The sequence below is a fragment of the Punica granatum genome, chromosome 4 (assembly GCF_007655135.1).
Source record: "Punica granatum isolate Tunisia-2019 chromosome 4, ASM765513v2, whole genome shotgun sequence".
Classification (NCBI taxonomy): domain Eukaryota; kingdom Viridiplantae; phylum Streptophyta; class Magnoliopsida; order Myrtales; family Lythraceae; genus Punica; species Punica granatum.
Genome location: NC_045130.1, coordinates 11,595,336 through 11,619,855, shown reverse-complemented (window position 1 = coordinate 11,619,855; position 24,520 = coordinate 11,595,336). Strand labels below are relative to the sequence as shown.

Genomic DNA, 24,520 nt, shown 5'->3' with positions numbered 1-24,520 from the left:
ACGTACGTCGCTTTTCGGATATCTATCTATCTATACACACACGTGTATATATATAAACATATATGTATGGATATATTGGCATGCTGCATGTTTGTGATGTGCGCACCCAACACATTGCCAAAATAGTTCTTTAGAGACAGAGAAAAAAAAACACACACACACGAGCGCGCGCGCGCACTCAGGCAGCCGAAGTATGGGTTGAGTTGATGTGTATTATCGTAGGATTGCCCAAATAAAATGATTGGATACACTGAAAATCCAACTGATACTATATCGGAGGAATTGTGACAGCCGGTAATTTAGAGGCTTTTGTCAAAAGAGCATGTTAGTAGGAGAAAATTTATCCAAGACTAGACCCATTTAATTAGAACCAAAATCGGCCAATGAATCACGTGTTTTACTTCCTTATGGTACGTCACATGCTCTGCGGTAACGATGTGGATTCACGCTGGCTGACCCCCTTGTCTTCCCTTAGGAAGATAACTTCGAATGCACTCCTAAATTATCTTTCATGCAACTTATAATAAGTCGCCCACTCCTATTTTTAAGATTCCTAGTAGAATATATATTTGCCTAACTGTCAAGACGAACATGAAAAGGCCGATGCTATATTGGGTCGGCACAAGGGCCGACGCTTCAAAAGCATTAGTCTTAGCCCTGACAAAGGCTGGTGCACGTTCGCATCGACCTAGCCTACACAAGGGTAGATGCAAGAATAATGCGGGCCTAGCCTGGACAATGACCGACGCACGTAGGCATTGGCCCAGTCCAAACAAGGCCCGAAGCAGCTAAGTGTTGTCCCAACCTGCACATGGTCATCGTCAACCGGGCATGCGCTAGGCCAATGTTTGTTTGCATCGACCTAGCCTGCACTAAGGCTGATACCTCTAAGCGTTGGCCCTGCCAAGACAACGCCGGCGCTAACAACCGTTGTCTCTTGTCCAATCTACACTGACACTTCGTAAGTGTTAGTTTTTGTACGATTCTTCTGACGCTTTTTTGTGGAAATGTCGGCACTCCTATACTGACAGAAAGAGGCCTGACAATTGGTAAAGTATCGGGAGAAATGACGGCAAAACGTAAAGTCCAAAAAATTGTTAGGTATAAGTCATTCTCCATGTAGATAATTTGACCATAATTTTTTAGTACCCTAATCTTGCATTAACTCTTATCGGAATTTGGATGCATCGTATCGAGAACTCGGGTGTAGCCCGAACTTTCCAACTATAATGGAATTCGATGCCGTATGACGTTGTCCTAAGACACACGTATCTACCTAAAAGGTTCTTGGTCGCTTGCAATTCCGATGGAGGATCATCAAATGAGTGCTTCCTCACGCATATATGGACCTCTTAATTGCACATATTCCCCTCCTCGTTCTCAATCCACTTGGGTCTTATTCCTTTCTGCTCTTATTATTCCTCTAGCTTAGCTAACAGCTGCTACATCATTCATTCCTCTTGCTCTCGGTCCCCCATGTTGCCCTTATTTATTCCCCTCGCAGTCGAACATTCATTGTATTCTTTTCACAACTACTTTACTCCTCTTGCTCACCTTCACAACCTCTAGCTTGATTTTTCCATTTTCCATCATCGTCCTTGCTCCTGCAATGCCCCCACCAGAGGCCTTCACAACATAAACAATAGGGCGCCCAAGTTAGAGAGAAAAGAGAGAACATCTTAAATACATCTATATATATATATATATATATATTATATGTGCAAGGGGAGAAGAATATACTTAGCTTTGGCCTCCCCTTGTTATGGAAGAGCTAGCTCACCATATGGTAACAGTGGATAATATATGATCTATCATATGAATAATTATAATGAGATAGACAAATGTAATCGGATATTTACGCCATCAGGGTCGGACATAATTGCATGGCTCCACATACTTGTTAGTCTTCGGCACAAGGCGAGCAGCTACCTAAAAGTGCCGGTACCACGAATTTGCTTGCGCAACGAACCACAGTGGGATGAACCTTACGTCGGATGCCCTGCTTCGAATTTAGTATAGCAAATATATATTTCTACTGAAGATAACAGTGAAAGAGGCACGTTTGAGGAGGTTAAAACTGTTGGAATAAGATGCTCAAACGAAATTAAAATAACGGGAAATCGAAAAATAAACGAAAACAAATATACGTGGTAACCCTCAAGGCGAGGGAAACATTCACGGACAAATCGAAAAGAGGAGATTAATCACACTCATGTTTTTCAGCCCTCGTTACAAGACCCAACCCAAGAAGAACCTCACAATCTTCGAACCCTAGAGACTCCAAAAGAATAACCTAAAAACTTTTCAAAATGATTACGCGCGATTCTCACCCAATGTGTCTTAATACAAAAGACTCCCTCTCTCGTACTTATAGATATAAGAATATACCCATAACAATTATAGAATATTCCTAGAAATATATATTCTAAGATTACACAAAATCGTTCCCACAGTGGAAACCATATCCCCTAAGTCGACTCCAATTTGCTGCGGCAAAACTGCCTATTGCTGCATTGATCTTCAACTCTGCTGCAGCAAACATTCCCATTGCTGCAGCAATCTCTCTTTTACTGAGCACGGCTCAACTTTGATCCCTTCTCCTCGTTTCGGTTGATTTCACCGTCGTTTCCGGGTCTTTAGGTTTTCTACTGAATATGAGACAGACTCAACAAAAACAATTTTAAGAAATACAGTTAATTATTAGAAAGTCTAAAACGAGTTCGCCTCACTGTAATGTGACTAGCAATTCATAATTATATATGATGCACTACTTGTTTCGTCTAAGCTATTGGCTTGTTGCCTCGATGTTGGAGTTCAATTGATACTTCCTCTCACCGCACCGTGTTATAGGATCATCGAAGGATTTCTCGTTATAGAATTATATCCAATACTAATCATAATTATAATTGAATAATCTCGGTGCTTTAATTTAGAAAAAAAAATCTATCGAATCCCTGGAAATTTCTTAATAATCAATATATATATATATATATATAATGATAGTCTCGAGTTGAATTCTCACATCACCGCATGTTCAAAAATATAAAATGAAACTCTCTCGTAATGCTACGTCATTATCATTTATATTCAGAAAATTTTTATATATTTATTAAAGAGTATAATTAGGCAAATTGAAATGTACAATGGAATATAGTTTCAAATTTTCAATAGGTATATTAGTGGATTCAAGGGAAGTAGAATACGCAGCAGAATATAGTGGAATATAGTCTAATATGGGCATTTCAAATATGTAGTGAAATATAACCCATCGTTTAAATATATATTGTAATATTACCTGACCTAACAATATTTTAATAAATATTAAATATTTAAAATAAATATTAAGAAAATAATTACATATTATATATATATTTGATCGTCTTCCACAAAGAATCAATTTGAAAGTAGTAAAATTACCTTCCAAATAAATTGATGTGCATGTAAACTCGTACAACTTATCACTATATATATATATATATATATATATTTGTATCTCATCCTATTAAATAGGGTTGGAATAGTAAATATAAAAATAAAGTTTAAGTTAACTATTATTAAAAAAACAAAAAGAAAATGTAAAATTTGTATTCCCCTATTAAATATGGTTAGAATAATAAATAAAATTATTTCCTACCCTACTAAATAGGGTTAGAATAGTAAATACCAAAATAAATCTTTTAAGTTAATTTTTATTAAAAATTTAAAAAAGAAAAAAAATTATATTTATCTCCCACTCTATTAAATAGGGTTGGATAATAAAACTAAAATAAAGTTTAGGTTAATTTTAATTAAAATGTTAAAAATAATAAAAATTTAATGTCTTTATTAAAATGAAGTTTATGTTAAAATTTATTAATAACAAAACATATTGAATAAAACAACTAACTAAAAATCTATGCATCACACGGCCTAAATATCTGGTATGTTTGTATCTAGTAAAATTAACTACCAAATAGATATAAATACACTTAATAAATGCAATTAAGAAATAGCAATCAGATACATATAAAATAGAGATAATTCTCATTAAAGTCTTATTATAAAACATTTGAAAATAATTCAAAACGATTGTATTTTAATTGAAACTTTGTGTAATGATATAGTAAAAAAAAATTATGTGAACATTCTAGGTGTTTTAGTAAAAATAATCCATGAACATTAGAATTTGTTTAATGAATTTCTTGTGATTTAACTTACATTTCATGAACATTATAATTTGTTTAATTTTGGACGGAAATATAACGAGGCTCTAGACTAGACACGAAAATGAAAGGTTGTGATGTTTTAAACAATTTTTAATGATTGTGCGAAGATGTTTAAATCAATTTTTAATGATTGTGCCAAATTTGACACAAAGTGTAAAGGTTGTGTTATTTAATGTATATTTTTGCCCATCTTCAAATGTCGTCACATTGACATTATAAGGTCAAAATTGATAATTTTTAAAATAGAACTGAAGTTTGGTAATTATCAAGGAAGAAACATTCATTTTTTGCAATTGTTTTTTATTCGTCATATAAATATCTTAGATTACTTATCATGTTGCCACTATATCATCCAATACAAATTTTCAATTTTCTCGATAAGACTTAATTATGGTAATTAGCAAGAAAAAAAATTGCTTTCACTTGAATAACTATCTTCGATAATTGCTTTGACGTTGTTTTTATTTCCTAAAATAATATATTAAGTTGTTTTCATTTATAATACTTAAAAAACCTGCATAATTATTTTCATTCAAATTACTTTCAATTTAAAATTAGATACTTCTTTTGTCACAAATTATATAACCTTTTTTTTTCTCCCCTTCTATAGAGATAATCACTGTGTTCAATCATTATATATGACTTGCTATTCAAAAATTTCTACCTGCAGCTTTTATTGTGAGAACCAAGCTTCTACACAGTCCGACATATGAAATGATAGCGACGGAAAGAATGGGGACCAAAATAGAAAGGGTGTAGGGGAAATGACATAAAACTACTGGAACAGCAATTGAACGTAGATCAGAATTGTGAATGTGTTTGGGAAGAGTGGCTTGAGACCGTCAGTCTAGCAGTCAATAATGGCATAATAGTTCACATAGCATATCCCGGCGAGAAGGCGATAAGGAACAGCAAGGTAGCCTCTCCGTATCCCCATACATGAAGCATACAGGAAGAAGGTAACTCAACCATTCTACATGCCCCAATAGATCATGGGTCCCGTCCTCGATCGCTCAAAGTCGGCTTCCACCTCCCCACGTGTGTACATACAACAGAAAGCAGCAGCAAAACAATTTCCCTATAGATCATGGGCGGAACTACTTTCTCCTGCTCCCATCCATCTCAGGCTAACAGTGAACGAGAAGAGAGTGAGCGAGCTTCACGTTGGCCGTTAGTCACATGGTGGCAAGAATCAAACCTAAGGCATGCCTAAGAGAGTCTAGGTACAAGGAAGAAATTCGTTTGTGCCCTTACTTGTAACTATATGTTATCTGCTATGTAGCTCATAAATCCATTCATACTCCCTGCTCCTGGTTTCTACCACATGCTCCGCACCACCCGTGGCTGCTTAATTTTTTCAACGAACGAACCAATGTCATGCTACTGCACATTTAAATGTGAGCAACACCTATAGCTACACATAAAGGTTTCACGTAATCTTCCAATATATATGTTGGGACTACCGAGAAGATATACAAGGCGTAGAACCACTCACTCTCCTGACGTGAGTCATTTTCACCTTCTTTGAAATACCTGTTCCTTTCCTTTCCAGTTTGAACCTGTCCAAAGACCTACAAAGTAGTAAGATGATTAAAAACAAATATTGGCCAATTATTCAAGTCCTTTGAGTAACTGCAGTAACATGTAAAGCTAGTTTGATGATGATGCCAGAAGATTATATCATCCCAGTGATTGTGAAAAGGAAAGAACGACAGGACTAGTCTGAATCAGAAGAGGTCTAAATGAATGGTCAATCTTCTAATTGGGTGTTGACTTGCATTTCCAACTTCCATAATGTCATTATCGAAAACCTTCCATAATTGTAATATGCAATTCAGACCAAGAGAGGCTGAACCAAAACCACTAAGGCTTATGGACATGAGAACCACACTGGTTTAAACCCCCAGCGGCAGAGAGAAGTTGATGTAATCTGCCAAAGGTCAGGCCGTGCCGGCCAATATTAATTAGCTCAGGCCGTACCTGGTCACATCCGACCAGATCTGGTCTGAATGAGCAATATCTAACCTTTGCCAGGAGAGGAAAGTGTACCTGCAATATTGGACTCCCTTGACCAGGTTGAAACGAGGATCCCACTACAGAGCCTTGAGAGAGTAGACAGGACAATTCTTGAGAGATGTAAACAAATTAACTTCTGATGGGGAAGGTGACAGAGGTCCTACCTCCAGGAGCCCAGATACGCCAACGCGAAAGTGGAGGGGTGGGACTGCATCTTTGATTTTGAAGATCGTACATACCGACCAAGAAAATTCTCATAGACTTCAATCCAATTTAGTTGTACTTTACATACTCTATACCTTTTGGTATATGAACAAATATGGCTTCTAGATTACATGAAATCTTGTATTCATGCAATTCAACATATAAAATCTAAACTACCATTTACCCAAAAAAAGACATGAAATCTATTTTACAAACAGATGCTAATTTTCTGCCTACCTGTCTTCCTCCAGTAAATAGGCAAAATGTTTGACTTCAACAGCTAAAAGACCTGTCAAACTTAGACAAGAAAAGTATTCCAACGTTCCTTAAGGGCTTGACATGCCTTAGGACAGGGAATGGCCTGTAGAGAGGTACTTCCATTTGCATATGTTTCAGTCGCTAGACCCAATCTCAACAAAGTTTCCAATGCTTTGTCAACTGGCATATCCACCTGCATTAAACACACTCTTTCTTGAGATGAGACGTGCCAATCACCCACAGTACCCTGCATAAATTAATCACTGCCAAGTGAAATTCACCTGCTGCTTGAACATATTGTACACAAATCTCTCACATTCATCTCCAATTCTCTGTCGACAATTCATCTGCAGTCAGCAAAAGACGACAATCAGCCTTCAGACAGAGACAAAGCCTCAAGTACTTTGATAGCATTGTTCCCGACAGCACTCAATCTCAAAGCTATCCTGGTACATTCACGTACAGTTAAATTGCAGTGGTAGAACTAAGACATATATCAGACAGTATTTTGCAAGTGCTATCAGCCCATGGAATTTATCTGCCATATGTAAATGATGGGATACCAACTAATGTTCACGTGGTCTTTCTATTTCTCAAAAAAAAGAAAAGGGACATCATCACATCATAAAATCTGAGAATCCTGAAGCGCATTATACGTGCACCCAAATCCAAATTTACAAACATCTCTAACCCAATTTTAAGTGTTCTTCACCTGCAATAGCATCAGAATTATATATAGAATAAGAAATTAGAAACAAGATTGCCTTATAGCAGAGATAGTTGCTCAATATTTTAAACAGTACTAAATTCTGCTTGAGTTCCACCAACGCGCCCGTAAATAGGAAAACAAGTCTTAATTGGCGTATTAATTGGCATACATAGCCATAATCGTTGCAAGAGAAAGAAGACACTTGGTTGGATTTGGCCTTGCTAATTACACTGTGTACCTATAGCTGCAGTAAAGCGAAACTGTTGGTTTTGGAGGCTAAAGAATAAAGATGTACTAGATGAAAGTACCTGGCTATTGTTAGCCCTAAGCAGGATTGCATATGCCAAAATTGCTTCCTTGAACTGTATGGAGGAATGCATAAGTCATAAAGGTTGTATAAACCAACAGAAGGAATCAATAATTGGAAAATAATTCTCTTAGGCATGCTATACTTTCAAGTTGTGTCAGCATCTAGTCCCTTCTGGGAAATTTTCAGCTTCACCACTCCTTTCCTTATGTCTTCTAAATCAATGAGCTCAGTTATTATTAGATTTTTTCTAGACAATTCTCAAAAGACTGCCTTACTTTCTGTTGTTCAGATGCATCCAAAAGAAAATGAACCGAGCCGAAACCACTAGCTTCTGTTTTCTCATAAAGTGTCTTGTTGACCAATAGCTGCAGAAAAAGGTGCCCAACTGTGTAAGTAACAGTACTACAGAACTAGAATATGAAGGCAAAGGATACATCTACATACTAAAGAAAACATAGTCTTATTTACATCTTACCAAGATTGAATTCACTCACTTGATACCTATCCGACGTCTGTTTATAGCCCAACACCACGCGGATCGCAAATACTATAAGAGCAGTAATAGCAATTGCATCAAAAAGTATTGCCGACCTGCATTTAGATTGTAAAACAAAAATAAGCAGACATTTACTCAGTCATGCGTAACCTCAAACAGCAATCTACTAACTGGAAATATCAACAAATGACAGGTTTTTGAAGGAATAAAGAGAATGAAAACCCAAAACAATAGATAAAAGACTGAGTAGCGTAAGATTCTAATTCCATCCATATTGGTGGTAGGCAATACTGCTAGTCTTGGGGAAAATTAAACAGACGCTGAAAAGCAGCACCACCGTCACCCTCATATAGCTTGTTCCGAGAAGGTTGAAAGAAACCACAGGAATTATAATTGGAAGACTATGAAGAGCTAATATAGTGGAGGTCATGGAAAACTGAGGAAGATTTCAGAAATTCAAATCATGGTCTGTACAAAGAGTAAAACATGCTGACTCTTCCCCTTTTTTATTAAAGTCCATAAAGGGTTCACTATAATCTAATAACAAAGGTGTGACTGATATAAAAGGATACACAGATACATTTCTAGAATGTAGAGTATGTACAAGCGAGGGTGTTTGTAAGGGAAGTTATACCTTCCTCATGTCAATTGTAAACAAATTCTCCAAACATAAAGGAATAGCTTCACCAGAGGACTCTGAAATTCTACGTAGCAATATCAATGCATTTGAAATAGTTGAGACGTTCTGGAGTCCATCCTATTATATTGGTGTTTAAGGAATTGAAAGATTCCAAAGATGTCCTATCCTTCCCCTCAGCACAAGATGACTGACTCAGGGTTCTTTTACTTTCCCGATTCCCACTAGAGAGAGAAGAATGCAAATGAAAGTCATATAGCACTAAAACAAACATCCAACGCACTAACCCATAGACATAAAAATAAGGAACTAATGGAAGAACAGTTTCCATCTCATGAGACACGTATGACCATCAGTTCTATTAAATGCAAGAAATATGATACCATATATCTAAGGAAAAAAAAACAAAATATTTCTTTCCGCAATGGAAGATGATGTGACAGCAAAGGTTCTGAATTGGCAACAGATAAATCTATCTGCAAAAAAAAGATGGCATACGGAGAAGACCGGATATCTTCGAATTTGTAGTTTATGATGTAGGCAAGAAGTCCCAACAATGTGGCAACATCCAAGCGAACCTACAAGCAAAGTTTAGAAGAGCTAATTAAGCGATAGCTGTTGGACATGATTTGACTCTTTCTTGAGAGACGTGTGTTTATTGGGATTTCTTTTTCTGTTTTCAAAAATGTCTCCTGCACCTGCTAAGGCTTTATTTAAATATAATAATTTTATATAAAAAAAAAAAGCAGATAAAAATGTATCATGCTTTTAATCCTCCACAATTCGACAAAAAGAATGAGGTGTCATTTTAGAAACCTTGGCACCATACAATAGGTGGCACGTGCTTCAACGAATAAATTGTTTTCCTCTCTTTAAAAGAACGATAACCTGGGCGCTAGAATCTAAAATAAATGTATAGGCATCATTTTTTTTATAGCAAATTTATTAAGCTTGGTCTCTTTTTTTTCTTTTTCTTTTTTTTGTATATTTTTTCCTTTTGTTTTATTTTGCAAGATTTATTCCTTCTAACTGAATTATTTCAACAGAGGTTAAATTATTAGAACTTGAATTTTTTTAATAAGTAAATAACTAGAACTTGTTATTCATTATATTTTAATATGTGTGTGTGTGTGTGTGTGTGTATATAAATTATCCTGCTGGCAACAAGAGTTCCGAAAGACCTTCCAATGGCAGATAAATTCTCATCCTACAGGGTTGGATTGAAGAATTACCTTAACGTAAAAAATGACCATAAATATCAAAAGAGATCCAACAGAGAATCTAACCCAACTTCATCATGGCATGAGTCAAACTAGATGAAAAATGATCCTTGACATACCGAGTCTATAATGCGAAAATATAGCTTCTTGTAAGGGAAAATGACCTACATAAGACAACATTTGAAACATATGATAAAGGAAATGTAAAGAAGTCCATGAACAAGTACAATAGGCTAAGTGGTGGAGGCAATTACAGGCAAATCCGGTATGGGGATTGACTTGTAGATTTTTAATTGCAATCCAACCCCAGATTCAGCACTGACATCCTTTTCATTCATTTCTTTAATATAAAGCAACATCAATTCCTGGAACGCTGCTTCCTAACACAATAGACACCAGAAAGAAACTAATGAGAAACGCCATTTATTTTATATTACCCCAAAATTACAACTGATGGGCAATAAGAAACAGTATGAACATATACTGCAATACTGGGTTAAAATTAAAGAAAACAGCAAGCTATGGTTTGGATTGAAACATAGAGTAGAGTTTGACAACACTATTTGTTTATTATTAAAAGCTATATAAGCTTATCAAGATTACTTATGCTAAAGTATTTGATCAAGGTAATCTACTCAAGCATGTTCTTGTTGGTCAAAGAATAGGTCTGTGCTATTTTGTGTCTATTTTGATGCAAAGGAAGACCATACATCCCCTAGTAGATCTTTTTATTTAAACTAATCCATAACTTCTTGGATTGTGCTTGATATAGGTTTTTATGCTTCTTACCAGTTTAAGATTCAGTATAATGGTTGCTTAAAATGGTAATATAGCAAATCTTCTGTCTATTATGTGTTTTCAGTATTGTTTATTAGCCTAGCTAATAGTTTAGTCTGATACATTTGAATAAGTAATGAGCAAAGCTAGCAAAGCAGTTGGCTACATGAAAAGGAGAAGTTCTACATAGCCAGACACCTTAGGTTGCAGCAGATAATTTGTATATCCTTAATATTTGTTTACACAATGACAGACAATACCAAGTAAGAAAAGAAAATCATTACTTTGGGATGAAGTACCTGCAGGATAGATTGCGAGAATAGAATGGAAACAGAGGTTCTCAATGCTTCCCAAATATCATTTCCATACCATCTCTCTGCCGCTGGCTTCCATATATCGCCTAGTGATATCCTTGATAAAAGAATTGGCCTGGGGAATAACAATTATAAATTATTTTACCATAGCAGTCAAATGGACTTAATTACTCTAATGTCCTGTCAATTTCATGGGTTATGTATCTATAACAACCATTTTGCAAATTGGTAGATAGATCTACAGTCCACCATTAGGATTGATTGAAAAGGGATGCTAAACTTTCCTTTGGACCTAGAATTCTAAACAATTGGTCTCTTAGACAAACGGTCATTCAACCAATGAATTTATTCAACCTTATGGGAGGTTTGTATATGAATGTCTAAATCCTTTTCTGTATTGTCACTCTTGGTTGGGTCTAACAATAGAGACATTTATAGCCATTAGCAAAAATCAAGTCAGTTCTGCCATTCAGATCACAAGGATTTAGATGCATAAATTGAGAAGAAACAAATCTCTCCCCCTAATTGTGGTTCCAGCAAACATAGGCTTTCCAATCGTTGTATTAAATGTTAATATTCTCCTACGTTTTGAGAAATCACACTTAACTCTGAACAAATATATTTGTATATCATGGTTGACAGTGATACAGCTATAATCTTCATGCATGGTTGACGACAACAGTAAACTTCTATCAAATTCCGGGCAGGTATGATAAAAAGCAAGGAAAACAGATTTGAGATTAATCGAGTGAGTAAGAAGATACAGTAAAGGAAGATGGATAAATTACTTCCAACAAACCTTAAGTAAGGGTCTGTTGCATTGTTATCATTCTCAAGCTCAAATTGTGTTTCAGGTGCAGGGGCTGCTAGTCCAGTCCATGTAAGGAATTTCCGCAAAAGCCTTCCACGAGGCCCATTTGATGAAAGAAAAGCTTCGTAATGTGCTATTGCCCTTTGTGCTGCGACCCAGATTGGAAGCTCCTGAACTGATTCTGATCCCACTTGAAGCTTATCACCCCAGTTTTTGTCCTCATGAATATATGACCTTTGGAAATCCGAAACATCCAAAAACCGGTGCTTCATTTTGTTGGCCAAATCTTTGATTTGTTGAGTTGAATCACTACTTTCAATGGTCTATTTCAAGCAAATGGGAAACGAGTAAAAGTTACATAAATAACATCAGGTGAGAAAATATAAAGGGTCAAAAATCACAAGTCAGAAGCCAGAATAAATAATGACTTGTGGATATAACAAATATCAGTACTTCCTTCTTTTTGTGAAGCAAATTAAATATCACTGAGAGCATTGACATATCTCTCTCAATACCCTGGGATTAAGTCAATAGACTGACAATAACGATGTCCCTCCATTTTATGATCTAATGATTAGCGGGCTTATGAGCTAAAGCTTATACATTTTCGCCAGTAAATTATACGCTAGAGACTCTTTATTTCATTAATAATTAATGTAATAAATAATCTGTATACAATACATGATATTTGCTTAGAAGCTCACTACTGATACTCATACAACTGTCAAGCTTCTTATATGAAGCAACCACAAAGACAAATTTCAGATGAGTAATAATTGTCAGATGTAAGAATCCTTAACTTTGCACAGGATAGGTTGCATTGTGAACCCCAAACCTAGCCAAGAGTTAGTATGAAGCAACCTGGCATTTGTATGGAAAACCACACATCCTTAAGTTTTAAAATCCATTAGTTTTTCGATTGATAAATTTTTCCTTCTTATCTGTCTTATGAACTGAAAAGAAATTCCATTTTAAAGTCATTATTTAGATCGAGAAATGGTAAAGTTCAAACTTGTGAAAGGACTTAAAAATGATAACCAATTATACTCACATGTGAAACATGAAATAACAAAGAAGCATTTCTAACCAGCCACGTGCTTAATGTTTAACCTAACAAACCCCAAAGGGTGAGTGTAGTAATTGAATTTTCCGTACATCTCATGTCATAAGTCCCCAATACTATACATTTGAACCCCCATTTGTCTAGGTTGCGCTTGGTGACGGCACCAGCAAGGGTGTTTGGCACATGGCTTACCTAGATTAATGCACTTGTGCAGGGCTTATGGACCAGGTTGGTCAGTCTAAAGCAAAGTACATTGTCCCAAAAAAGATATATATTGAAGGAAAAGAAAGCAACCTCAAACATCCAAGAGGCAACTTTTGCTAGTGGTTTTGATATGACAAAGATAATTCTCTGAAGAAGTCTGGACTGTATGTAATCCAGCTTTTCAGCTAGTAGTAAGCCCTTCTGCTTTTCGGTTGTGTATCCCCGCCTGAAAGATATAAGGTGCAACGTGATCACATTTGATAAATGATAACTAAATTACTGTTCGCAAAACATATTGTCTTATGCTCAAAATAAAATAATATTAACATGGTGAAGTTCAAGCAAGTTCATATGACACGGGGTTGCAGATGAGACATCACATAGACCTTTTTATGACCTTCCCCAGCCAGTTTCATAGCATTGAAAGCCGGGGGGGGGGGATGAGCCAATAGGACGCACCACACTTGATTGACTATGTAACTGGGGAATACAGTTAATCAGGGAAAGCAAGGAATAAATAGTAGAGCCAGAGCTCCCTAGGATGCTAATGGAAAACAAGAACAGCCAATAATCACAAATGTGGCAAAGATCTTCAGCGGATCATACTGTATAGAAATGGAAAAAGATTGCCAACCCCATAGTAACTTTTAGAAAAAGTTCTCCGCAGCAATTTCAGTTTTAAAGCAAAGTGAATGAGATTTTTCCAGCCTTCAAAGCTTTACCACAGACATAAGATGCTATTGAACTAAAATATTTGCAAGAAAACTATATGCATACTTGCAAACAGACTTGATTAACCATAAAACATGTGCAGAATCATTGTCAGGAGTTAGATGCGACATAAAGAATTCTTTTGAGCAGAACATCGAAATGGCCAACTTCACTGTCACAACATTTGTAGCATAAATGTGAACCAGGCAAATAGTGAAATCTACCACAAAATTTGTTCGACTTCAACTCACTCAACTGTTACACATTAATCAGCCCTAGAGTGTTGGCCTGAAACGGAAGCCATTCATTGTAGAGCTGCAAGCATATTGAATTACCTGAAAATTATTGCATTGGACTGAGAGGCTTTCTTCCAGTCCACGGATATAGGCAGAGTAAGAAGGTAGTCGGTATTCAATGCAGAGACCAACATCAAATCCTTAGTCGATAGCTCCTCAAACTGAGCATCCTTAAGGAGTCCCATCAAAGCCCGCTGGAAACGAGTAGCAATAGCAACTCTAAGAACAACGGGGCGCGGTAAAGTCAGATTTTCCTAAACCGTAGAACTAAAATGACAGCATTGGATACTAACATTGGCTGAGTATAATTTATTAAGGCTATTAAAATGAACGCAAAAATCAATACGACGTTTAGCAAGAAACCTGCAAAGGGTATCATCTTCGTATGCATCTCCATCCTTCCTCGTAGCAAAAGCAGTAAAGAAAGAATAATCGGCCCGCATTTCTTCCAGGATACCCTTTTGCTCCGCGTGAAGCACAGAATCGAGACAGCTGAAGGGAGGGAGCACAAGCCGTTGAAGCCTAGCAAACAATTCAAACTGGTAACCGAAAGGAAGAGACGGCGACTTACGATGAGACGTCGAGGAACTGGCGGGCGTCTTCTGGAGTGTCGAACATGGACATGGCAATGGCATCCAAAAGCTCTGACTTTGAGACGGGGATGTATTTCTGTCTGGGGATTTGAATGAATCGCTTTGGTTGCCCGGCTACATCATCTTCATCTTCGTCTTCTTCCTCATCATTACCACAAGCGATTCTCGCCTTGAAATCCGCTTGAAATGGTCGGAAGGGCAGGTGCATCTCGGATTTGAACGCGTTACTTAGAGAAGGACGACGACGACGACGACGACGATGATGATGGGTAGAGAACAACGTCGGAGAGCGGGGAGAGCCGGCTGACGGTAGCGCGGGGGAAATTTGGCATGAGAGCATAACTGGCCGGCTGGCTGGCTCACAGCTTGCTTGTCCGAACTCTGTATCGTATTTGTATGGCGTTGGCAGTTCACCAGGACAGGACAGTTCAGTTCAGGTGGCCCCGCCCGACACCAGACCACAAATGGAGAACAGATTACTCTTTTTCATTGTCCATCCATGTTTGTCGTGGCGATAGATAGGCAAAGCAAAGTTAAACCCCCCAAAAATCCCATCATTAATTAAAGAAATTTTCTAAAAAATATAATAAAATAATAATAGTGGTAGTGGTAGTAACAGTAATAATAACTTTGACTCATTTTCTGTTTATATCTTCAAAAATCGGAAGATTTTACAAATTTAAGGGACATCTTTTAACCAATATGAGTTAGTTCAAGTAGTTCAGCGCTTGTTTCCCTTAAGTAACATCTCGAGTTCGAATATTGTGAATGGAGAAAATTTAGCTGGGAGAGCTTCACCCTTAGTGGTTCGACTGAATTAGTTGAGGTCTTTTAAACTGTCGAATACTAAAGTTTACAATGAAAAATTATTGCCCTGTTTGGAATTCCAAACACCTCATTTTAATTTTAATTTTAACTTTAACTCAACACACTACACAACAAAAATACGCATTTCCCAAGTCAAAAATTTTAACTTTAATTTTAACTCAACACGCTACACAATAAAAACACACGTTTCCCAAGTCAAATTTATAATCGCATCTCATTTGTCCTTTTCTATAATCAAAATCAAAATTATTTTAATTCTGAATCCAAACGCACCATATGAATCTTGAAATTATGTTGTTTGTGGCAAAAAAAATTTATCCCTAAAAAGAAAAGGAGAGGGAGAAGAAGGGTGGTCGAATGCCCACCCCATCGGCCCTAACGAGTTCATTAGTGACCTCACGGGGTTACTAGTGATGAGCCTCCACTGTGTCCTACTCTCTCTTCTTGCTAAGAGAAAGGGAAGACATAAGAGATCGGTCAGCCCAATCATTGCGAGACCACCATCGTGATGAGGTCTCTAAAGCCATTCAAAGCAGATGGCAATCCTACCAAGGATTTTAGTGGCCTTATTGCCCCAAGGGACTTGGGGGACCATCAGTGTACTTGCCGGAGGCAATGCTGGCCTGACCTCCATCGTCCCCCTCTTTTCTTCCCTCCTTCCCTCTAGCCCAGTCCACTGTTTTCTATCTTTTCTTTTTTATATTTCGAATATATTTTATATATACTTATTACTAAAAATATTTAATTGATGGAAAACTAGTTTTTTAATGGTAAAAGTAACCTTCCTAAAGTGCAAATACGTGAAATAGTGAGGATGAGAATAATAAAAAAATAAAAATTTAAGACTAAAATGTTAATGGTTAAGGATCAAAACTGCATTTCTTTTATGAATGAAATAAGTTTTCTTCCCTTTTAAGTTAGGTGTGCCTACTGTTAGGAGGCTCCTTAAAACTACACATTTAAGGATGTTTCAAAAAAATAACAGGGTTCTTATATTGTGTTTGGTAACGAGGTTAAGTTTAATTTAATTTGATTTAGTTTTATTTGAAAAGATGAAAACAAAAGTAGTTGAAAAAAGTATGTAAGAGAATTTAAAGAAGAAATAAAAAAATAATTATTATGTTGTTGAATTGAATTGAGAAAAAACGTTGAATAGTTGAAAGAATTTAATATTAAAAAATTAATTGTAATAATATATAAGGAAAAGTAAAAGAGAGAATTTGAAGAAAATATAAAAAGTAATAATTATGTTGTTGAATTGAGGGAAAAATGAAATTAATTTAAGTTAAATTTGGTTTTGTTTTATAAGAAAACTTGCAATTTAGCAAGACTCCTCTTCTATTCAAATTAATGAGTTTCCAAAATAATGCATCACCTTATTAGTCGGGTAAAACTCATACACCCTCATTATAAAAAAAAAAGTGAATTTCTCATTATTTAATAAGTATCTCGTTAAATTCAAAAATAATAACACTCTAGTCAAATAATAAAACTTCTATTATTTAACAACAATAATTTGATACATGATGACGTGGCATTATCTGATTGACCTGAACAATTTGCACCTTTTAAGGAGCATCCTCATTGAAGTTTATCTCTTAGCGGGATAAACCTCCCAATCAAACAACAAAGTGAAAAGTGATTATGCATATCAATCCTTAGAAAAGAGCATCTAGGGTCAGAAGCATCCTTAAAAATGTACTTTTAACAATGTTGCAAAAAAGCAATATTATTGTTATTTTACATGAAACTTTATTATTTAATAAGGATCTTGTTGTATTTAAATTAACAATATTCTTACAAAACAATGCATCTTTTTATTAAAAAAAATAATGAGTTTGTTATTATTTAGTAAGTTTTTTTTTGGATGAATTATTAGTATTTAGTTATGTTTAAAAAAACAAATTCCTTGTTCAACAAGTTTCTTGACGGACAGTGATGTGGTGCTCTTCGATTGGACTGTGCACTTTGCTCCTTTTAAGGAGCATCCCGATGGAAGTTTATCCCTCCTTAAAAATAAAACAGCAAATTCAAAACTTCAACAAAATTTTAATGCTGCGTTTGAATTGTTAATGTGATTTTAGAATCATGATTTTAATTTTAATTTTGATTTTGATTTTGATTGTGGAAAAAGACAAATGAGATAGTATTATGGATTTGACTTGGAAAACGTGTATTTTTGTTGTGTAGTGTGTTGAGTTAAAATCAAAATCATGATTCTAAAATCAGTTTAACAATTCAAACGGGGCCTAAACCACAAAGAAGTTAAACCTATAAATCAAGCAGAAATCCATTAAATAAGTTGAATGACAAAAATCAAACCACCACATCAGATGCCACAAATTAGAAAGAAGGTAAATTTTGAATCGTCATAATAAATGAAAAATAATCCGATGTTATAGAAAGGAAATGAATTGAGTGAACCAAGCTCGACAGGCCAGCTTTGAGTCCATAATGGCGCAGTGCAAGTTTTCCTTCTACTTTAGCTCAATTCCGATCAAGTGTGTCATTCTCTTGCTTGTTAAGTTATGCATTGTTTTTTCGGTGAATACGTTATACTTTGTTTGGATATGACTATGAGTGAAATGTAGCTAAGGTAAAAAAAAAAAATTGCATGAAATTTTCAAAAATTCTCATATAAAAACCTCTTTACCTCAATCCAAACACAGGGTTAAAATCATAGTTTTTCACTAATGTGAATTGATTCAAGCGGTTCGATACTTATTATATTTAAGCAAAGTCTCAAGTTCGAGTAATTGTAAATGCATAAAATTCACGATGGGAGAGTTTTACCTATTAGCGGGTCTATCCAGCTCAAATAGATTAGTCCAAACTCAATTGAGCCTTCTGAATATTAGGGTTCACATCGAAAAAAAAGAGTCATCATTTTCCAATGAAAATATTTTCAGGGATGACTGGTTAAAATACAAAAATACCCGGGACGAATTCAGAATTATCATATTCTCTGGGGCGACCGTCCTCTGTTATATTATTTCTCGTTCGCTGTAGTTCCCGAATTCTCAAGCTCGCTTCTTTATCGCTTCAATGGCGTCTTCTACCTTTCTCTCGCTCTCCTCCACAATTTCCCGCCTGCATCTATACCCGAAACTATGGCTTCCCTTTGCTCTCACGTCCGTCAACTCGCCGAGGCAGAAGGCGCACCAACAGCTCCGGCTAATGTGCTCGCCTCTCGGTTCCTCCTCAATCCACATTTCCGCTTCGAAACCTGCCCTTTCTCCGTCACACTGCAGAGCAATCTCCAACGGCGACGACTTGGTAGTTCTCGGCATCGAGACGAGCTGCGATGACACGGCTGCTGCTGTCGTGAGCTCCCGGTTTCCTTTCGGCTTCTGCAGTTTCCTTGGAATTTCATTTTGTTGGGTGAAGTGTTAGCCTGTGATTGTGTTTCAGGTGAGGAGCAACGGGGAGATTCTGAGCCAAGTTGTGTCTTCCCAGGTATGGTCTCGGAAAGTTTCCTCTCAAGTCCTATGCAGCTCAGGCGTTTGTTAAAATTTCTCTGTGGTTATTATTTACCGGCAAGTACGCTTATCCCGGGATTGGTATGACGTACTTATAGAATCAGAATTGATATTGCTTTTTTAAATATCCGAACTTCTTACTCGGAAGTTTTCATTGTTATCTGATTTTTGAGTGTTTCCTTTCTGCCGGACCATTTTGTTATGAATTCTGACAGGTTTTTTAGAATTGGTTTGGGTTTTATCTGCTCACAGTCCATAAAAGATTGCTCATTTTATGTGAAAAATTTGCAAGCTAATGGTTTTTGCTTAGAGTGCAACCAATTAGCTCAAATTTTGTTGTTTCCCATGTCAAGGCAGATTTGCTTGCTCAATATGGAGGTGTTGCTCCTAAAATGGCAGAAGAAGCTCATGCAAAAGTGATTGATAAGGTAAGAGCTTTCCCCGCCGCTTCCAATCTCTTTTTTAGGACCTTCTACTTTTACCATTTCTCAACACGCTGTACTTATCCTGAGAAGTCTCCATGACTGCTTCATGGTTTTTGAATGATGTTGCATAGCATATTCTGATTCTACACTGTTTGAAAAGAGCATACCTTCCTGCTTGTTAAATACAGGTTGTGCAGGATGCTCTTGATAAGGCTAAAATAGCTGAGACAGATCTATCTGCTGTTGCTGTCACCATTGGTCCTGGTCTAAGCCTATGTCTTCGTGGTAATTAGACATTACTTCTTTTACATGGTAGTTTCTTTAAGTTTTTCTCTAATAAAAAATCAAGCTATCAATTTGATGTGTCTCTTAGACTTTTGCTTTTACATATTTGAAATGATTCATAATCAAAGTTTGCTTTCTCGTTATGAAGACGGAGGCAAATAGAGACTTCTGCCAGCTCCCTTTATCCGATAGTATTGCTTAATCTGTAGTCTCCCAGTTTACTGAAATCAATGAAGCTTAAGAATCCGGTTTAACCAGAGGTTTATCCCCCCTGCATTGTGTTGGTGGGTTTGTGATCGGAAAGATCTACATTTTAGATTGCTCAGACATGCATGAGCAAATTAGGAAAGTGATTGATTCTTGTTTGAGACATGTGCTGTATTAGCATAAGAAGAGGTTTTGCATTGTTTTATGCCAGAAATAGAATATTTGGAAAAGAAAGTGGATAGAATAGTGCATGCTTTGCTTTCTTTGGGTAAGTTATGTTAGTATTCCTTATCTTAGTATCATACATGATAATGCAATGTGATATGCATCTTTTAATGTAATGCAGTTGGTGTTCAAAAAGCTCGGAACCTTGCTGGTCGCTTCACAAAGCCGATAGTTGGTGTGCATCATATGGAGGCCCATGCTTTAGTAGCAAGGTGAGGTAGGAAACAAATGATCTTATAATAGCTGCTCTACACATTTTATAACTTTATTTTTCGTCTATGCAGATACATGAGACATTATTTCCACGTGATCTCAGAAGTCTGATATTGCTTCTTTTAATAAGAAATGTGTGACAGTGATTGAACTGTATGAATTCCTATTTCTTATTGTAGGCTAGTCAAACAAGAGTTGGAATTTCCATTCTTGGTGCTGCTTATTTCTGGTAAGCGTTTGTAATTTGTTCTTCCTCGTGTTTGATTGTCTGAGAATTTGCAATGTTATGCAAGTCACTGAAAAGCAAGGAAGAAAATGAAAGGAGTTTTCTATGTATTAGAGATGCTTATGACTTCTCCTAAGTATATTGGAAAGGATTATGACTCACTTATCATTTGGACCATTTCATTTCTTCTATTTAGCTTGCTTATTTTAATGTTGCCAATGGCAAAGTAAGTTATCCGGAGTTCATCATCTCATGTAAGTTTCTTCATATTGATAAGACAGACAATTCACTTCTCAAAAGTGCCTCAGATGCTAAAACAATTAATCTTTTCGAGGCAATTCTTATTGGAGTTCTGCAATAATTAGCTCTTGTGAAACATGTCACTTAATATAACGGTACATGTCCAACTACTAAAGTATTAGCAAACCAAGTTTAATAGTTTAAGCAGGAGTTTCTTCAAAGTGGCATCCTACAGGAAGTTCTGGCTGTTACATTCATGTTAAGTTTGAAGTATCGTGTAGAAATTTGGAGGGATTTAACCGAAATAGTCTAATTACTTTTCTGCTCTTGTGCTGGTTAACATAAGAACTTTTGTTTTGTCCTGTAATTGGATGTTAATTAGGTGGACATAATTTACTTATTCTTGCTCGAGACCTGGGTCAATATGTACAACTTGGCACCGCGATAGATGATGCCATTGGCGAGGCATATGATAAGACTGCAAAATGGCTGGGCCTTGATATGAGGAGGAGTGGTGGGCCTGCTATAGAGGAGCTTGCACGCGAAGGTGATCCTGAATCAGTCAAATTTTCGGTAATTTTGATTCTGCTTTTGCACTGCATTTCTTCGTGTCATGAAATCTTTCAGTATTATGGCTATTTATGCATAATGAGTTAAGTTATCTCTTACTATTTGCCCTTGGGATTTCTGTTGTTTCATATCTAGTTCAGACTCCAATGAAACAACATAAAGATTGCAACTTTTCTTATGCTGGTTTGAAGACTCAAGTGAGGCTGGCAATTGAATCCAAAAAAATGTAAGTCAAACAGATTACCTGAATTACTTGGTATTTTCTTTATATACTGCTTTCTGGTGAAGTACGGTTAAAGTTCAGAGAAAGGGGTGGCTAAGTTTTATGTCCAATAATATTATGCAATTTGTATGTTAAGAAGATAAATGATGAGAATATAATGTAAACATTTTGCTTCTTCTAAATTACTTGCACTTATGACTTTCTCTTGTCATGTGAGAATAGAATGTCTATTGCACTAAGAATAGAACATCTATTGATGTGTGCAGAAATGTTGAGATTCCTCTTTCTTTTTCAAGTGTTGAAGACAGATGTTCCCGAGCTGACATAGCTGCCTCATTTCAGGTTAATTTCTTTCTGAAGAACATGTTTTCCTTCCCCAATCATATAAGGATTAAAGTTCATCGCTGTTCAATATCTTTAAATTCTGATTTCTATTAGTAATTTCTTCATGCAGCGAGTTGCAGTTTTACACTTAGAAGAGAGATGTGAACGTGCAATTGATTGGGCCATGAACATTGAACCTTCCATAAAACATTTGGTGACCTCAATAATTAAACATTCGTTCTTTTTTCCATTTCACTTTTTGCTTTTGTTCTGTCACTCTATTCTCTCTCCCCCCCCCCCCCCCCCCCCATATATGTGTATGTGTGTGTGTAAGTTGCTAATGAAAAGGGAAACTCGGTGGTATTATGTAATGATTCAGAGTACACATGCAGGTTGTTTCTGGAGGAGTTGCATCGAACCAGTATGTGAGGGCTCGGCTCGATGAGGTTGTGAAGAGAAAGAGCCTGCAACTTGTTTGCCCTCCTCCTAGCCTTTGCACAGACAACGGTGAGTTATATCACATGATGGGAGAGATTGAATCCCTTTTCGGACATTTGGACATCATTTCACCGATCAGAAACTTTAGTTGCAAATTCACTAGTGGAGGAAACAGTTTTCCTAGAAGTTAACTCATCTGATAATCCCTCTTTTCTTTTGGTTGTCATAGGTTTAGTAACACATAATTAGTGGTGAAATCTTTTGCTAGTGAAATTAACTTGGAGCTAGAGGAGATTACAGTTCAGGATGTTATTTTTCGATTTTCGAAAAGAGAAGTGCAATTTAAAGATGTCCTGATGCTTTATGCTATCTATAAGAACATCAAAAGACCCTATTCCAGTGACTCGGATTTGTCTGCTCTTGCTTCGTGCAAAAATGACTTATCTAGCTGATGTTTCCTTCACATCAAATCTGGGGCGGGATTTAAACTGGCTATTAGCTTTTTGTCACTCTCTGTGGCATCACATTACAAGCATTAGTCAATGAAGGACAAGGAAAACTAATGCATTGATTTCATGAGTAGGGGTGATGGTAGCATGGACTGGAATCGAGCACTTTCGCATGGGTAGATTTGATCCCCCACCACCTGCTGATGAACCTGAAGATGTCGTGGTTTGTCTCGAACTGTGAAACCTTATCATCGCCATTTGTTTACAAAATATGCTTTTTCCTCTCATTGTGTAATATGCTATATGGAATATTTGGGAAAGGATAAAAAACTGAAAATCAAAGCCATCTGGCAAAACACAGTTTTCACAGTCATGGCTGTTCCTTTGTCTAGGAGCTCAACTACAACATCTCGATCGTTGTTTATGGTAGGATGAGATGTCCACTATCCTGTTTGAAGGGCAACAGTTTGTGCAATTAGATTTTACAAAATTACCTTTATATAAGTTCTACATGGCTGATGACGCATTGAGTCTGACAGATAAGAAATGCTTACTCTGGTTCTGCAAAATTCTTATCTATGCTACAGAACGATGTTTTAATTTCTCTGCAGTCTTTTAGCTTTGGTGTCTCTCTGGTATCATAAGTGTAATTTCTTGTACAATTTGAATCAGTATGATCTAAGGCCAAGGTGGCCACTCGGGGAGGAATATGACAAAGGAAGGAGCGAAGCTCGGTCACTGAGAAGAGCCCGTGTTCATCCTTCTCTGACATCCATAATCCAAGCATCTCTTCAGCAACAACATTAGAAGTTCGTCATCTTCTTCCAATACTATTCACTTGTCAGTGCTCTGCTAATAGTTATATGCCATGGTGGGTTCAATCTGCGCATGTTGTGATCGTTTGTTCATCGGGAATGGATGGGAACTCATTCAGAGAGCGAAGCGCGGCAGACAATTAATTACAACCTCCTTTCAAAACTGGTGGAACACAATCAGTTGTACCGAGGTTTACAATGTATATTTGATGACTGGTTCTTGGTTGTATGCATTATGTAGTTTTTTTGGTGAAAACACAAAAAATGCACATGTTTTGGACTGACCATGCCGAGATGATCGTGTCAGTCCACTTCATTTTATGTATGATCCGGGTTGATTTGTTCAATGTTACAGAGATAAAAGACGATGAAAAGTTGGTATCAGGGTATCTCATATTGCGGTATTTCCTCAACATGGTTGCAGAAAATCATTCCGAGTCTTCATATTGAAACAAAAGCAGATTTTTGATACTGTTGAAGATGGAAATGTCTATAGGTTCGGTTTGATTTCTTACAGGTTGCTTGAGGTTTGTTCCGGTTGAAGAGCTGGACTCAGGTGGAGGCACATCCAACCCGTCTAGCTAATGCCGAGAGCAAGTTGAGCGACTCTCAAGCACTGCTGGCTCTATATCAGTAGGTTGCAGATCCCCCAATAGAAGTGCCGATTGAAAGAATTGGCCAAAAAATTTTTCTTGTCGATGGGAACAGTCAAACCAAACCGTTATCGAGCAACTAATTGTCAAAACTAA

General features: G+C 36.6%; 2 protein-coding genes across 21 annotated transcripts; one reads left to right on the top strand and one right to left on the bottom strand.

Annotated features, from left to right (window-relative positions):
- Positions 1-4,984: 4,984 nt before the first annotated feature.
- LOC116203644 lies at positions 4,985-15,323 on the bottom strand. 18 transcript variants are annotated; one of them, XR_004156284.1, is made up of 17 exons: positions 14,803-15,322; positions 14,595-14,723; positions 14,271-14,450; positions 13,315-13,450; positions 11,946-12,280; positions 11,132-11,261; positions 10,310-10,435; positions 10,175-10,219; positions 9,334-9,413; positions 8,197-8,293; positions 7,978-8,067; positions 7,701-7,754; positions 6,965-7,030; positions 6,255-6,876; positions 5,701-5,776; positions 5,460-5,549; positions 4,985-5,332 (listed from the first exon to the last, which is right to left on the bottom strand). XR_004156284.1 is itself a non-coding variant. In XM_031535475.1 (14 exons), exons 1-14 carry the CDS (start codon positions 15,162-15,164, stop codon positions 6,724-6,726), a joined length of 1,983 nt encoding a protein of 660 aa, XP_031391335.1. In that variant the 5' UTR covers positions 15,165-15,322; the 3' UTR covers positions 4,985-6,723. The 18 variants fall into 18 exon arrangements, 7 of the variants coding, with proteins under 7 accessions (XP_031391335.1, XP_031391336.1, XP_031391338.1 ...); XR_004156282.1 differs by having other exon boundaries at positions 4,985-5,549; XR_004156281.1 differs by having other exon boundaries at positions 4,985-5,776; positions 6,255-6,307; positions 6,386-6,876.
- Positions 15,324-18,652: 3,329 nt separating this feature from the next.
- LOC116205948 (probable tRNA N6-adenosine threonylcarbamoyltransferase, mitochondrial) lies at positions 18,653-24,184 on the top strand. Of its 3 annotated transcripts, none has more exons than XM_031538652.1 (13): positions 18,653-18,976; positions 19,064-19,108; positions 19,485-19,559; positions 19,745-19,841; positions 20,395-20,485; positions 20,666-20,715; positions 21,335-21,499; positions 21,658-21,748; positions 22,012-22,087; positions 22,200-22,283; positions 22,462-22,576; positions 23,091-23,179; positions 23,629-24,184. In XM_031538652.1, the coding sequence occupies exons 1-13, from the start codon at positions 18,698-18,700 to the stop codon at positions 23,761-23,763; spliced, it is 1,392 nt and encodes a 463-aa protein (XP_031394512.1). In that variant the 5' UTR covers positions 18,653-18,697; the 3' UTR covers positions 23,764-24,184. The 3 variants fall into 3 exon arrangements, with proteins under 3 accessions (XP_031394512.1, XP_031394513.1, XP_031394511.1); XM_031538651.1 differs by having other exon boundaries at positions 18,654-18,976; positions 21,335-21,525; positions 21,663-21,748; XM_031538653.1 differs by lacking the exon at positions 22,200-22,283 and having other exon boundaries at positions 21,335-21,525; positions 21,663-21,748.
- Positions 24,185-24,520: the final 336 nt, after the last annotated feature.